We start from the raw sequence: 17,959 nt of genomic DNA on the forward strand, positions 1-17,959 counted from the left end.
AATTGTTCTAAAAACCACAGAAAGACAAAAAATAATGTTTCCTTCCCACCAGTGTAAATGTTTTTATTTATGTGTATGAATATGAGCGTATTATAGCAAAAAAAAAAACACATTGTTGCCCTTTTATTTTAGGGGAAGTTTCATGTTTCCGCTTTCTTGATATCACTATTCATGTTTATCATCATTAAAGAGATATTTTCAAAATACTTTATTTATTAAGTGATAAAAAAACTCTTATATCATTGTTCAATATATATAATAAATAGTTATTTAAATAAAAAATTGAATTTGTTTTTCAAAATTTCTTTTTCAAAATCGAAAATTATTTTTAAAACTATTTTTTTAAAACATATTTTTTATATATTTTTATATATTATAAGTATTTATTTATATATTTATCAAAATCTTAAATTTCACATTCCAAAAACTCTATACCACCCTTCAAATTTAAAGTTCTAAACCCTAAGTCTAAAACTGAGGATAAAAATGGTTAGTGTAAACATAAAAAGTAATATTATAAATATAGTATTTTTGACAATTTCCCTTAATCTATTTTACTCTAATATGATATACCAGTCAGAACCATAATTGAATTTATTTGAATTGTAATTTTTTATTATTATTGTGACTAAAAATTAAAAAGTAAAATATAATCTTATAAACAAAAAACATATAGGTAACAGTTCCTACCAAAAAATATTATAGAAAACATTTCACATTAATCTTTAATTATTAAGATATTCTTAACCAAACCAGTATATAACTTGTTTAAATGTTTAACAAATTAATAATTTTATAATAATATACATTTATTATTTAACATCATCATCCAATATTTATTCCACTGCACTGATTTGTTTTCTGCTCTTTTTTTTTTTTTATTTTGGTTCCTTATTTTGATTTGTGTTTTGCTTGACCATGCCGAAAATATGGTCGTATGTTTAGTTTTTAGGAAAACTAGATTTAATAACTAAAGGGAAATTGCACTCAGTAGCTACCAAACAATTAATAATTAAGAATATAACCAAAAAATAAAAAGCCTCTAACATTCCTACAATATATACTATACCCTTCTTAATTATCTATTTCTTTTTTGTTTTATTTTTCTTCTGGTAAACTATAAGCTTCTTCTTCCCTAATTATTATCACATACTCTGTTACTATCATTCTTCGCAGAATCTTCACACCACCTCTGTTATGGAAAACCATCGCCTATTTTATATCCACGAATACCGATTCTTGTATAACCAGGACAACTGTTTTCTCCATAACCACCACCCTACCACACATCCGCAATGATCAGCGCCACAAAATCCGTAATACTATTCTATTTAGTTATTCCATACCATTCAGTTTGTTCCATACCCTTGATATTGGGTTATGGTTTATATTTTCTTTTAGGGTTTAATGATTAGTGTTTTAGGTTTAGTTTATGAGAGGTTTGAGTTGATGTTGGGGTAAACATTACCTTCTTCCATGTAATCATAGACATTTCAGAATTTGAACAATATGTACTATTCTATTTTAATATTGTTTTATATTATGTACTATGTGCATATTTTGATATTTAGGTTAGGGTTTATATTTCCTTTTAGGGTTTAGAGGTTAGTGTTTTGGGTTTAGTTTATGGAAGGTTTGAGTTAACGTTGGAGTAATTATTACATCTTTCCTTGCAATCATATACATTTCAAAATTTGAACAATATGTACTAGACTATTTGATATGTTCTATTCTATTTATAATGTCTCTTTCTTCAACCACTTTAATTATGTCAGTAATCACCACGAGCACCACCACAACCATAGTAATCTCTATCATGAAAGATCACATTTTTCATGTGTCTACGACCGCTTCATTCTCCATAACCACTACCACCATAGTTTTCACATCCGTTGCGGTAACCACCACCATCTATCCTCCATTGTTGAGCACCACTGATTTTCTTACCAAATACAGTTTTGATTTTTTAGGTTCACATATTTTTCACCATCAATGTCATCATTCTTTTTTCACCTACAACTTGTTATAAAAAAAGAAAAAAACCGGATGAAACTTGGAAAAATTGTCAGTGACTTAATAATATCAAAATCATAGCTATATTCTTCATTTTACCTCCAAAATTGGCTATTTGGTAAATTAACCCATAATTAAAAACACAAATTCATTAACTACCCAAAAGCATTTCCTCTCTTACTTTTTTTTTCATATCTCTCTATCATTTTTCTACAAATTTAATTTCTATTTTTTGGTTATTTGACAAATAAGTCCTAATTTTTATTCGTTTTACTTTTCTTATTTTTCTATTTATTTACAAAAATAAGATATTTTCATTAATTGCATCTTTTTTCTTGTTCTGCAATTCGTATCATGCTATAAAAGGCTTTAGACAATTCGTTGCTTGCATCCATTCAGATCGAAAAGGAGGCGTGGCTATGGGATAGGTGAAGAAAGTGATAATTTAAGTAAGCCTAGGAAGGCACTTTACAGATTAATTAGTCCACATATCAATCTGGTCCACATATCATTTTCAGTTAAACTGTGTTTTTGTGGTTTATCCTAATCCTATAATAACAGTTTACGGACATTATATACAACAGTATGTATAATATGCTGTATAGAGTTACATCACAACCACTATTATGTATCTTTCAGTTGACTTAAAAAAATTAAGGTATACTGGTAAGAGGTCCTATTCGAATGAGCAAATAATAAAAATAAAACTATTCCCTAATTTCATTTTTTTGTAACTTGGCATAATTTCATATTTTTTATAGCAATATTTGTATTTATTACGAACTCACGCTATAGCACCAAATTACGATTTTGATATAATTTGGTATACCTTAACTAAATAAATTATGCGCTATAACTTTAATTTATTTCACAGTAGTACAAAATATTTTTTTTAGTTTGCAGTATTATAAAATATTTTTATTTTACAGTAGTATAAAATATTTTTTTACTTTTGTGGAATAACATCTGTTTAATATTGAATAATCTATTTTCTTAATGTTTTATTATTGAAGTTATAATTATCTCTTTAAAACCACTGATTAATGAAAGTATAACATGATTAGCATGATCATGTTCAGTTGATCCGTCTCCCATTAGTAGGATCGCATGTTCTATGTTATATATTACGTGTTGTATATTGCATGTTTTTTTTAGTTCAAGAAGTTTTAAATCGTATATTACGTGTTGTATATTGCATGTTTTTTAAGACAAGAGCCAGTTGATCTTTTTTTTCCCTGCAGTATCACTTTCTAATAGTTTGTTAAATATGAATGTGGCTGAAATCAAATGAGTTGTCTGAAACATAAATTGATCAACCATTCCAATCGTTTGCAAATGATAATGCTGATGTAATCCATAGAATCTTGCATGTGGGCTCCACTACTTTTTATATTTAAGCCCATTTATGTGCATGGTCGCTCAAGTTTTTATCACTCATCGACTCTGAAAACGAATTCTTTTAGAACTCGAACGCGACTTTTTGTTAACATTAACTACTTTTATATTTAAAGCCTACAGGCAGGGAAAATTTATATTTTTGGTTTTGTAAAACCTTAGTAAAAATCGTTTCTATTTAAAATAAACATAACGTGGAAATGGAAGGAAATTGTAGCACTCGAATTATTTTTTTATGACGGTGAAAGTTATAAACTTTAAACCATAGGTCCCAACAAGAAAAAGCCATAAAAAGGTGACATACAGAAAACATCTACTTGGCGTTTATGTTATAATCGGCTAATCTCCCAACTAGGGCTGGACAAAAAACTTGAATTCGAAAACCAAACCGAACCCGATCCAAAAAAACAGTACTAAATCTAAACCGAAATTGATTAAATATCCGAACGGGTTTAAAATTTTGGTATCTAGAGAACCGAATCCGAACCCGACCCGAACCGAAGTATTTTTGATATCCGAATGTATCCAAAAAAAATTATATACCTAAATATATTAATTACTTTTAGATTTAATGTATTATTTATAAACATTCTAAATATATAATATACTTTTAAGTTGTCCAAATACTTGAAATTATATACCATTATTCAAAATTAAATGCTTAGAATAGTTTAAAAATACTCAAAACACCAAAAATACTTGAAATATCTATTGATTTTTTTCCTAAAATATTTAAACTAGACCAAATTAATTATCTGTTAAGTTTAGGTATTTTGACATATGTTATTCAAATTTATATGTATGTATTTTTTTTTATAGAGTTTGAAAAATTTAAAGTATATAATGAATTTAAAATTTTTAAAAATAATTTAAATGGATTATCCAAACTCGAACCGAACCCGCAAAATTCTGAACCGAATACAAACCGAAATTTAGAAATACCCGAATAGAAATAAAATATTTGATCCCAAAACCCAAAATCCGAATAGACCCGAACCGACTCTGAATGTGTACCCAAACGCCCACCCATACTCCCAACAAGTCCCGACTTTTACCTGAATATGGCAACCTATATTAATATTATATAATCTAAGTAAAACAATTAGATACGAGAAAAATCGATAAACCTATATTAATATTATATAATCTAAGTCAAAAAGTTATATATCAAACGATTTTAACGGAAAACAATTCAAAACGAAAACGAGACATTTACAAAATGTTTTGTTGTGAAACAAATACAACTACATTGATACTAACATTAAACATTAAAGAGGCTAATCTCTAAAGAGACAAAATTTATAAGACTCAAAGAGACCATCTGCACAGGGCCAACAAGCAACCACTCCAAAGGAACAATACCAAGGAAGTGCAAGGAAAGAGCAATCTCAATGGAGGGTTTTTCTTTTTGATGAAATTTTCAATTTATTGGTCAATCAGAAAATGCCATTTACAAAGAATAGGCTAGCTGTAAATTGGAACTTAAACATATAAAAGAATAAAACTTTATACTAGCTAAATTTGTAAATTTCTAATCAAAGACTTCAAACCATCTCCTAAGAAGTCCATTGAACTTGTGACCTGCCTTGTTACCAAGAGAGCTAATCCGATTCTTGATACCTCTGTTAATTGTTTTGATCATTTGCTCAGTTCCCTGATGACCTTGTTGGTGCCTTCGTGTATTCCGTTCTCGCCAAATATGGTACACGACAGCCTGGAACACTAGACGAATGAGAATCATATCCATCTCATTGGACGTGCCTGCTTGAATATACCTTAGCATATCATGCCAGTCCGGGTTTATCCTCCTTCCAACCAATCGTCTCGCTAGGGTTTTACCACTAGGTTCTCAATATATATTAGTATTTAATTAAGAAATCTGTAATTAAATATTAATATTTACATATATATATATATGTGTGTGTGTCTTGAGAATATCAATGGTATATTGGAGATGCTTTAAAGATTATATTGAAAGAAAATGACAAAATTTAATTGATAAAAAAAGTCAAATTTTATATTTAACTTCAAATTTTAGGTCATTTTAGAAAAACTTATAATAAATAGGTGTAAGGACACTTATTTTGACGGACATTAAGATAATCGAAATGAATGAACCAGAATCTAACATTAAAATCAAGATAATAAAATCAAGGATAATTAAGGTTTATATTTATATATCATTTTAAACAAACAATTTATTTTGGTAAAATCACTCATAGCCCATTTTATTTGTTCAGTGTACGTCTCTCCTAATTATATACTCCCTCCGTTTTTTAATATAAATCTTTTTAGATTGATGCACACAAATTAAAAAAATCATTAATTTTTTACATTTTCTAAACAAAAACATCATTAATTATTACAAATGTAGCACTTGATGATAAATTGACAATACTTCTTATCTATTGTGTGAGCATACTGAGGGCTGAATGAAGAGACTTGGAGGAACAATAACCAAATGATTTTATATTTCATCAAGAATGTTACTCATTTTGTCGGTTTAGGGGTTGATTGGCAGAGCATTAGCATAATCATTATGCTCGTTATTATCCAATCAATATTTATCGTAAAAGCACTTAAAATATATAAAAAATTTAAAAATAATGATGTATAATTTATTTATTTTTATTTAATAATATAAAAACAATTTATAATTTAAAAAATTTAAAAAAATAAAAGTTATGATTAAATAATTTTAACTTTTAAAAAATAAAAATATTTCACATTTAAAATATAATGTAATCTATATAATTACACATATCATTCATTATTTTAATAAAAAAACATAAATAATATATATTTACATATTATAAAATAAACATATCTATATAATTTAGAATAAATAAATTATATATCATATATTAATTTTTTATGATAATATTATATATGAATCATTTATTACTCTATCAATAAATAATAATGATAATTTATATAAATTATATACAATTAATTTATTTTATTTAATAATATCCAAAAATATTTTTATATCCAATAATATATTATATATTTTTTAAAAAAAATTACAAATAATAATATTTCACATTTAAAATTTAATTTAATTTATATAATTAAGTAAGATTCATTATTTTAATAACAAATATATTATAATATATATATATATTATAATTTAATATGTTATATTAAAACAAATATATTACATACTAATTTTATGATAATTTTTAAATTGTATATTGCTACTACTCTACCAATCACTTTATTAAAAAAATTAATTAGATCATACAGCTTCTGCAACATACTGTTTCTATAGCATAATGTTATTGCTTTATCATCAGCTGTTCCTATCGAGGCCTTAATCCATGATTCGATTTTGAGTTTATTTCTTAAGGGCCGTCAAGATATCATTATCAAAATGGAAAATAGTACAATACAAGTTACAAAAAAAAAGCACAATACATATATATATATATATATGTCTGTATATTAAGTATTAAGACTATCTCCAATAGTTTACTCAATTTTTTTTTCTAATGTAGAGTAACTCTATAATAGAGTTGGATGTTCCTCCAATGATACTTTATTTTAGAGTGAAAATAGAGTAATGAACAAAAAAATAAAAAAGTTACTCTATATATGAAGTAAAAAATAGGTTTACACTATTATAGAGTAGAAAATAGAGTACTATTGGAATATTTTTGCTCTAAACTCTATTTTAGAGGAGAAAATATAGTGGGGTTGGAGATAACCTAACGGAATCTCCCAGTTGTGGGACTCTTGTCATATCGTATAATCATTTAATAAAATAAAATACTATCATGAGATATTGAGATCATTGTACAAAAGTTTCTTGATTGTTGTTTGTAAGAACACATGTATCAGTAGATACTTGGATAGTATATACTTAGAGAGTATCTAAGTAATTAATAAAAAGAAAAATGTAAGAATTAGAAAAAGATTACGAAAATTTTTTTAAAAGAGAAGCTTTAAGATATTTTCTAGTAACCCACAAAAACACTTGTCACTTAGTAGACTACTTAATTCCTTTTTGAACACTAAAAATTAATCAAATTACTAAATTCTACTAAAATACTATTTTTATTTTGTTTAGAATCTCATTTAAGATATCGGAGCAACAGGGTATTGATTCTACAACTCGTTAGTCATCACTCAACATGAGCATTTACAGGAAGATATAAGAAGCATGATATACTTATTTTTGTACTGACAGCAAAATATGTTATTAGAAACAAAATGTGTGACAGTGTGAGCGACTATTGACAACTAAGAATTTCGAACAAATCAAAATGTAGTTAGCTTGAACTACGATTGACGTTAGCAATTTAACCTATTAAGATAACGCGAATATTAATAGTTACAAAAAAAAAGATAACGCGAATATTAAAAAAAAAAGATGGAGAAAATCAGATACCTGAAGTATGTATGACTGGCGATCGAATTAAAACGAAAAGGTCGAATTTTTTACCTCTTTATAAAACAAGAGATGATATGTGTAATTCACAATTAATCGACATGTAACGTGACAAAATAACAACACTACGAAAAGTATCTTTAGTGAAGAAAACTAGTATATACCATAAATTAATATCCGATACATTAATAAAACAATTACGTTAGTATGAGTCTATATTTGTTGATGACAAAAAAAGACTTTAAACCCTAAGGTTTGGATTAGTTAACTTTGGAGGTATAAGTGTATATTTACCTCTTTAATGAAATATTTTGGTCATTTTGATCATTAGAATCTAAATTTATGACAAGAGTTTTTTAGTGCAATCCAAAGATATTTCTCTTTAATTAAATTATAAACTAATTAACATATCTACAATTTCAAAGTATCAGAAATATTGTATTTTAACATTTTTATTTCATGAAGTTATTTTGTTGAATTAAATCTAATATATATCCTAGAATTTGTATCTTAAGTTAAATAATCTAATCAAAAGAAATGAAAGCTACAATTAAAAACTAAAAAAGCCATTAAACAAAAATAATTAAAGATAAAATAAAACATTTTAAATTAATAAGTCATATATTTATAAAATATTATAATTTTGACATTATTAATTTCTAAAAATCTTACATATATACCCGCCATGGGTGTCTGATAAAAATTACGGTCCGATGTCTCATGTGCTATAATAGGCATGGGTATTCGGGTACCCGTTGGCGTTCGGATCGGATTTCGGATTTTGGTTCTTTTTTATAATACCTCCTAGATCCAATTCTAGTAAATTTGCAAGTATGGGCCGAGTTTGGATATAACACATCGGATTCGGACCAGTTTTGTATCACATCATAGAACCCATAAAGTAATCATATATCATTCGGATTCGGGTTATATCGGATCAGTTCGGATATACCCGAAATAAAATTTAAAATCAAAACATAAGAAATATATACTTATGCATATATAATTAAGTATTTAAAGTAGTTGTTTAAATTTTAAATACTTATTGTTAGATACCATATCAAAATAAATATGAAATTGAATATTTGAAGTATATATTCATGTTTCGTATAATTATATTGTATATTACTTTGGACATTCAGAATGGTTTCTTCGGATATCTTTTCGGATTTTTTGGTTTTTTTGGTTTTTCGGGTTCGGTTAATAACACTTCAAGTTCGGATATATTTTGTACCACCTTACAAGATCCATTCGGGTATTTTTTTATATTTCGGACCAAGTATGAATCGGATTTTTTGGTTCGGGTTTGATTCGGATTTCAGATTATAGATTTTATGCACAGGCCTACGCTATACAACTACAGTATATGATGTATTATAGGGTAAGAACGGACAGATTATACGCCATTAAATCTTAATGGATCTTTTTTAATATTAGGAGGTGAAGGTCGTATATTTTCGTTGGTTAGAGATTAAACAGTTGGGATTAAACAGTTTGAGATAACATCATAACAATTCACAGTTCAAAATACAAACATCACAACAACGAAAAAATTTTTCTATAAAAGGGATTAAAGCTAAAACAATATATAACCAGTTTCTTATATAGTCACTAAGTTATCACACTTTTCACATCTTGAATAACAATCTAAAGATTAAGATGAACTAGATTTTTCACCCGCACATCCGTGCGGGTAGATTTTCATTTTATAAATATATCACAGATATTATCGCAAAATTTTCAAAAATATAATTTATATTTTAATGTTATATATTGTGTAAATCTATAATGTTATTGGTTATGTTTCTTATTCGATATTATTAATGTATAATGATTTGTTTTATACATTTTACTTTATTATTAATTGTTATTATATATTAATATATTTTCGAGTTTGGTAAAATAAATTCATAGTATGAAATAAACAAATTGAGAATCTCCTTCATTTTTTTCTAATTTTTACAGACTGAATACAAAACATTTTAAAATTTTATTTAGTTACTATAGAACTGATATTTTCTTAGCATAATTTATATTTCTATGTTGTTTATTTTAGTATATTGTTGGATTTTATAAGTAAATAGATTATAATAATACTATATTATTAATTATGAAATCAATCGCTGCATTAATTTAAAAATATTTTAAAATTTTATTAAGGTTTTGTTAGATTTTGTCCAGCATATTTTGTTATAAGTAAAAGTAAAATTTAAATTTACAGTTAAAATTTATTTATTAATATCTATATAATTTATAAGATTTTTTAGAAATGTTATATATTAAATATATTAACTTAAATAATCAAATAGATGTAATTGATGAAATAGACCTAGTATGAATTTTTATGGTATTTTTTTTTAATAAAGATGATATATAATATAATTATAAAATTTGAAAAATAGCATACACTTTTATTTTATTTTGTTTTATAATAAAATTTTATTTAAATTAATGTATAATAGTATATATTATTAATTACAAAATTAATCAATGGTATTAATTCAAACAAAATATTTTAAATTTTTAAAAAGATTTTGTTAGATTTTTCTCAATATTTTGTTAAAACTAAAGATAAAATTTAATTTACAGTTAAAATTGATTTATTATTAATATCTTTATATATTTAATAGATTAATATAAATAATTAAATAAATATAATTAATGAAATGAACTTAATAAAGCTAATATGATTTTTTTATGGTAGATAAAAATGGTAATTGTATTTTAATAGAGAAGATGCTTTATTATATTCTGGATAAGTGACGCATAAGAAATATCATATCATAAGGACATGATTTACACTTTGGACAATTCAAAAGTCTACGCCGTAATTAGTCTTTGATCGATTTGGCAAATTCGACGTGAACTACAAAAACTGAAAAGACATAAGAAGTGACACATACATTGCAAACGTGCCTCGGGCATATGGAGGATACTTGGTTCATTAATATACACAGATTAGAGGCCACATCACACCTGCTCAATAATCTTATGTGAATAAACATATAAGGAAAATTTAATATCTTGGCCGGATTAGTACGTTGTCTACCGAACAATCCATTTAAAACATGAACTAGATTTTGATCCGTACGTCCGTGCGGATGTATTTTTTTTTAAAAAACATGATGTTATTTGATTTTTATGTCACTATTTAGGGTTGGGCAAAAAATTCCAATTCGAAGAATTGAACTGATCCCAATCCGAATAAGTAGTACTTAATCCGAACCGGAATTGATTAAATATCCGAATTATTCAAAATTTTGGTATTTAAAGAACTGAAATCTAATCCGATCCGAACTGAAGTAATTATCATCTATCCAAATATTTAAACCAAACCTATTTAAATTGGTTATCCAAATTCGAACCAAATCTTCAAAGATCTGAACTGAACACGAAATCCCAAAAACACCCGAAAACAAATCCGAACGCCCACCCCTAATCACTATTATATATATGTTACAAAATATGTGTTATCATATAATTAATCGTATTTTATACGTACCATCAAATAAGTTTTTTTATAATTAATAATATTTTATACGTACAATTATATAAATAATCACATATATTATATTTTAAATTTAATGTGAAATATAAAAACCAAAATTTAAGTTGGTGTTTGAAATTGAGCTTTGTATTGTATTTTTCTTATATATATTGAAAATGTTTTTATAATAGTTATTAGAAAATATGTTAGTAAAAATTAAATTTTGAATATATGTATATTTTTGAATGAATTTTTGATATAAATCAATTTTAAATTATTATTTTGATTTGAATATATATATATATATATATCAAGTAACATAGACTCATTACTTTTTAATATAATGTAATGGACTTCTAATTTTTTTAGTTGTATAAGCCCATTATTTTTTTTCCTAATTTACTGTTATACATGTTTCCAAACAATACTATTTTTTTAAACTACTATCTATATTGCCAAACAATATCAATGTGTACTTCAACTTTAATAATATAGATGCTCATTTATATTATTTTCATAAATTAGTTTTCATGTTTATCGAGCAGGTAAAATTTCATACACAATTTATATTATATCAACAGAAACATATTTACATTAAAGAAAATTGGATTTGGTTGCAAGTTACAATCATAAAGTTTACAAATGACAATAGAGCATTTAAAGCAAAATTCTACTTGATTTGTTTTCAAAATTTATTTTCATAAATTAATTTTCATGTTTATTGAGCAGGTAAAATTTCATTCACAATTTATATTTTATCAACAAAAACATATTTACATTAAAGAAAATTTGATTCGGTTGCAACTTACAAGCATAAAATTTACAAATGACAATGGAGCATTTAAAGCGAAATTCTACTTGTAACCAAGGTTGAATTAGTTGTTGCTTCTTGCATGTCCAAAACCATCTTTACTGGAGTGTCCGTGGTGGTACAGTTTTTCATGATAAAAATATTAAAAATAAAATGAATAAAAGGAGAGATAAAATAATCGTTTCTCTTCTCAAAAACTCATCCAAAACTGTAAAAGACCAATTGTTTAATGACTACTAATCTAGTTTATTTAAAATAATTCTATATAAATAAAATCTTAATTAATAGAGAAATAGAACAGTTTTTCAACGATGATGATGCTGTAAGTGTCGTTGTATGGACATGATGCAAGTGATCTGGATTCAGATAACTTGATCAGTGTTGCTGATGAATATCAGGAGAAAACACTATTATATCTCACAGTTTTAGTGATGTATAATCATTAAACTAGGTTATGTGTAAATGTAATAAGAACCTCAACACTTAACTTCTTCGCTAGCATCAATTTAATTTTGGTGATACATTGACAAAAGTGACTGAACATAAGGAGGTGGTTTCTGGTCTTGAATTGGTCCAACAAATCATAGACAATAAAAACTAATAAAAGAAAAACAAAGCATGTGATGATTAGAATTACATCCAACAAAATAACCATTACCTCTGAAACCTTTGTCGGCTCATACGTGGTGACTTCCTTAATCACATGCATTTTTTTTCCCGATGCATAAATATTTTGCATAAAACAGTGTCCATTTCTGTGTGTTTTCGTCTTGTCAATGTCCATTGTTGGTTTCCTATTAAAATGTATTTTTCCTTGGAACTTGTGAAATAAATTGATCAGCCAATTGATTAGCTTCTTCTGATGATGACTTCTGGAAGAAAGTTCTCTGGAAAAATATACGAGACCACGTGCCACCAGACAGTAGTGTAACAGAAAACTAACAAACTGATTCACTGGTTTTGTCTCAAAACCATAAACTAAATCGTAATGTTATTATGTTCATTAATAGTGTCCATTATTATCACAATCTCCCATAGTGACCATTTAACGAAACATTAAATCTTTATCCAAAATCAAGTGTTCCCTGGTTCTACCGCTGGAAACAAACACATTCCTGTTGGGCCGGTTGGCTCTGAGCTTCAGCCCGTATGTTTATACCAAACGACCATGCACACTCTATGATCCAGCTAACCTGAGTTATGAGAAACAAGAAAACACTAACTCGCTTCTATCGTTTGTAACGCACCGTTAATGATACCAAAATAAAATAAAAAACAGAACAGAGCTTCTAACATTTTGAATCATATTTTTTATTGAATGCAGTCCTTCAATTCCGAGGTCAAGTTTTCGCTGTCTCTTGCAGGACAAGTAACATAAATGAAGTCTTATCGAATGACTTTTTTTCATTTTAGAGATGTGTGGTATACTGGTATCCCAGACTCAGCAGTCTCTGAAACTGTCCTAGACATCAAAGAGAAGATTGAGAAATCCAGTTATGTTAGGGAACTTCGGAATTCAAATGTGATTTTTTTTTTTGTAGCCACAATTAAATGAAGCTACTTGTTTGTTGCCATACACACCAATAACCGCCTCATTTCGTTTCATTTTAAAACCTTATTCCTACTCAATAGATTCATAATACCATCTTCCTGGATCGTTTTATAAACATGTTTCAGAGCGGACCGAATGAAGTCACAAATTTTCCTAACGTGTGAAAATTTTGTTCTTACAAAAAAAATCTTGTAGACCAAGATATCTTATTTACAGCATTTAATTAACCTGCAGTCACATAATCGTTGCAGACCAAGCTAATTAGCTTTCTACACTCCTATAACCAACTCATTTTAAATCCCTAATCAATAGATGTATAAACCCATGTTTTTCGCTCATTTACTAGACAAAGAGTGTTGTAATCAAACTCTTCCTCCTGGATCCATCATAAACGTGTTTCTTTTCAAAATAAACATATGTTCAAGTCTCCGCAGTTTCTTCTTTCCTTATAGTTTTGAGCCTTTCTTGAAGCTTCTTGCTTCGTTCGAAATTTACCTTCCGCTTCACAGCTTTCTGCAATAAAATTGTAAAAGATATCTCTTAAGGCAAAGTGTAATCAAACCGCAAACATTAAGCTGCATAACGCACTCACTTGGCTATGAATAAACATACCTCTTGGCGGAAACACCGATCAAGCTTTACTTTCAGCTCTGTACACTCCCCGAAGAATTTACCAATGGGATGCTCTAAATGACACTTTTGGAACTCCTCAATTATCTAGAAAACAAGTAAGACACCATACAGAGGAATGTAGTAACGAGATCTTCTTATGACTAAAAAACATTGGCAAAACATATGTCCTAGACGCCACTCAATTTTAATCGGATTGCAAGATTTACAAAATGGCATGTCTCCTTTGAACAATGTGTGACAACCCGTCCCGCAGACCCAGGCTCACAGCCCTACAGGGCACCGACCCTAACCCCTCACATGGGGCGGGTTGTTACACAATGTTCTAATACATATGATTGGTACACAAACTAGGATCCTATTAAGAGGCAGTCACACGCAGAGATTAGAGACTAAGACAGGTTTCAGAAACCAAATAGGAGATGGATAAACTGACCTCAAGACACAGAGGATGTCTATGTGGGGTAAGTGGAGGATGCATCGTTTTACTTCTGTAACCAAAAACTCTGAATCTGATTTAAATGCAACGGTATTTATTTAAAAAATCAGATCTTTCACCTCTCTGCTAAACACACATAAAGAAAGTAACAGGAGAACCAGAGCTAGACAATGGAAAATCAAGGCGTGGCAAAAAAAGAATGACCTAATAGAAGACGAACCACACACAGAGAATGGAACACGTTAATTACCTTGTGATTTGGTATCTATCACCTGAGAGGGAAAGGATTTTAAGCAGTAGAGACCTCAGGATCACTGAAATGGGGACGATGAAGTCACGAGAAGAGAGCCGGGTCAAAGTTTTCAGGTTAATGGGCCAGTTTGAACTTTTTGAGCTAATGGGCCTTCTCTGTTAGTTCAAAACGCAGCGTTTCATATATTTTTGGATGAATCAGCTATCTTAGCTTTTACCCTACGAAACCTACCCATTGATGGATTTTTTGATGCTACGTATCGAATAAGAAATGAATAGAACTGTATTTTCCTTTCACAGTAAAATATATCAGTTGACAAAAAAAATATTGAGCTAGTAAAACATATAACCTATTTGAGTTATACAAATGGCTCTCATAATTTCTTTTGAAAAACACCAAAGAGGGTTTCCAAGATTGAAGTTTCCAGAATTAGAATGATCTCCATACATAGATTTAATGAGCCTATAATAAAACTGTTTATTTTATCATTGCTCAAGAGGCAGCCACTCCAGTTCTAGTTCTAACTCACCAGATTCAACGTTCTGAAGCTTGATTTGAACCTCTTGCTTCACTTTCCCATCTGCAATGTTGATGATGCTATCCTCTATAAGAGCATTGTCGTTCGATTTCAGCCATTTCCCAATTTGCATATCTCCAAACATCTCAGGGTCTCCAAAAGCCATTGCAGATGTGATCAGAGGTTGGATATCAATCTCAGCTTCTCCCATTATGTCATCAGCAGAAAATGTATCATAATCAAACACTTGCTGCAAAATTGCCAGAGAACTTAAGTTAAAGATTTAATTAAAAGTAGAAACTGATTTTGGATGTTAAGCTTTTTTACCAGCTTCACTGAGCCATAGTCATGAGGAACAGAGAGCATGAGTTCCTCATTCCAAACCGGGTTTAAGTTGCTTTTCATTACAGTTGATTGTGCAGTCTAGTAATAGGATGAACAAGATCAACCATCCAATCACACTAGAATAACGGTAATAACATATATTAATTAAAGACACAACTTACCTGTTGTCCTAGAGTCAACACAACATAAGGATCGCTTGTCATCATGTCTCGGATGGCTAAGTTGGTACCCTTTTTAAGAGTCACCTTCAACGATCCAATAAACTCAACCATGCCTTCAAGTTGCTGCCGTTGTTTAAACACCATTAGTCACAATGTTCAAGTTCCATTGAGTCTTTATCTGATTCAGAAAAAAGAAGCTTTTACCGGCTTTTGGGATGATGAAGTTGTGCGAAAGCTATCGATGATATTTGAAGAAAGACTTGATGAACGATATGATGAGCTAGAGGTCTTCCCTGATGTGATACGCAAGCTTGGTTTCAGAAACTCTTGGAACTCATATTTTGACCTGATAATTAAGATTTTGAGAGTTATGAATATTAATACCACTAAAAATATTAAAAGGGTATTTGGTATAAACATTAAACCTTACCTGATAAACCTCATACGGTGGTCATGACTAGCATCAGGTCCAGGCTTAGAGGAACCATCAGGTATGAACGCCTCGTAGATCGAATTAGCAGAGGCGTTTCCTCCAATTTCGATCATGGAATCGACTTCCTCATCTGACCATTCGTCCAATGTCACAGATAAGACCTGGACACACCTTCTCATACTATTAATAAACTTGCAAAAGGATTCTTTTCAAGAACTAGTGACGCAAAATATATGATTAAAAAAAAGAAAAAGCTGTATTACAACGGTTATGTTAGTTATTTCCATAATGAAAGTAACATCTCCACAAGAACATTTTGTAAGCATCTTAGAAGGAGAAGGAAAGAGTCATCATCACCTTTGAAACATGAGTGCCAAGGCTTCTGTGCACGCCGCAACATTTTAAGCATATGAACACTCCGATGTTTGCTGAACTGTAGTAATTAATTATCGAGATGCGGTTACATTGCTAATTGTTAGAGAGTTAAATGTTATAGATAACATATGAGGGAGAGTTATAACAGAGATGACTTACGCCCACTTAGGATCTGGAGCGCCACAATCAGCGCAGACTCGGTTATCAGATTGAGTTAAGAGATCTCTTATTCTCCTTTTACCTGTGAAAGCAACAAGGTGAATGAGTTACAACCAATGAAAAAGTCCTATAAACACCACATAATATATTTTTTTGTGAAAATTCAAGGCAGTACTATAAACATTATATAATGATTATATTAACAGGTAAATAGTAATCTTCATTAAGAGAGCAATGATTAGGAAAGTAAAGCAGAGCAGTTACCTGAGCTTGCTGCAGAATGACTCATTGCTCTTCTTGAAAGATAGCAACCATCAAACAGAGTCCTATACAGAACAAATGAAACACGCATCACGCACAATAATGTGTTACATTATCAAACTCTGATTTGCAAATATCAAAACAAAAAACATCTTTTTTTTTTGGGGGAAACCACGACCACAGAATGACCAAAGAACATATCGTTTTTCAATACCAGATGCAAGAAAGAGATAAACCCAGAATGTAGATTATTCGTATCCATTACAGAATTCACAAACTAGATATTAAAAATTCATTGAGATGAAAAATAAATCCGAAAGTTTTTTGATATTTAACCATTCCTGAAACCATTTCAACGAAGAACCCACGATACAGAAAGAATGAAACTCAAACTTGACGATATACATAAAATCGATGGAGAAAGATAAGAAAATGTATGCAAAGAATAAGAAGAACATGCAAGGAATTGGAACAAAGGAGATTATAGATTGGATTGATAACGTTCTTCTTACCAATGAGAGGAGAGAGAGAGAGAGACAGGAAGAGATGATGTTCTTACACAAACTTTTCAGATGAACAAAAATAATAATGATTGTCTACAAAATTCTCTCTTTTTACTTTTTTATTTTATTTTATTTTATTCTCATTTATGATTCGAACTGTAAAGTTGGGTTAAGCTTGTAACGGTGCCATGTGAGGGGTCAAATACCAATTACTTATATTATTTCCTTGTAGTTG

The 17,959-nt window shown here is 28.8% G+C and overlaps 2 protein-coding genes across 3 annotated transcripts; both read right to left on the bottom strand.

Annotated features, from left to right (window-relative positions):
• Positions 1-13,784: 13,784 nt before the first annotated feature.
• LOC103834199 (COX assembly mitochondrial protein 2 homolog) lies at positions 13,785-15,073 on the bottom strand. Its single transcript, XM_009110257.2, has 4 exons — positions 14,968-15,073; positions 14,715-14,790; positions 14,261-14,365; positions 13,785-14,161 (listed from the first exon to the last, which is right to left on the bottom strand). Exons 2-4 carry the CDS (start codon positions 14,757-14,759, stop codon positions 14,069-14,071), a joined length of 243 nt encoding a protein of 80 aa, XP_009108505.1. The 5' UTR covers positions 14,760-14,790; positions 14,968-15,073; the 3' UTR covers positions 13,785-14,068.
• A 168-nt stretch (positions 15,074-15,241) lies between these two features.
• LOC103834200 (ADP-ribosylation factor GTPase-activating protein AGD12) lies at positions 15,242-17,873 on the bottom strand. 2 transcript variants are annotated; one of them, XM_009110260.3, is made up of 9 exons: positions 17,734-17,873; positions 17,225-17,286; positions 16,961-17,042; positions 16,784-16,859; positions 16,424-16,587; positions 16,198-16,339; positions 15,994-16,116; positions 15,815-15,910; positions 15,242-15,737 (listed from the first exon to the last, which is right to left on the bottom strand). In XM_009110260.3, the coding sequence occupies exons 2-9, from the start codon at positions 17,247-17,249 to the stop codon at positions 15,456-15,458; spliced, it is 990 nt and encodes a 329-aa protein (XP_009108508.1). In that variant the 5' UTR covers positions 17,250-17,286; positions 17,734-17,873; the 3' UTR covers positions 15,242-15,455. The 2 variants fall into 2 exon arrangements, with proteins under 2 accessions (XP_009108508.1, XP_009108507.1); XM_009110259.3 differs by lacking the exon at positions 17,734-17,873 and adding an exon at positions 17,558-17,708.
• Between the last annotated feature and the right edge of the window lie 86 nt (positions 17,874-17,959).

Source organism: Brassica rapa, chromosome A08 (genome assembly GCF_000309985.2).
Source record: "Brassica rapa cultivar Chiifu-401-42 chromosome A08, CAAS_Brap_v3.01, whole genome shotgun sequence".
In the NCBI taxonomy this organism is placed as follows: Eukaryota; Viridiplantae; Streptophyta; class Magnoliopsida; order Brassicales; family Brassicaceae; genus Brassica; species Brassica rapa.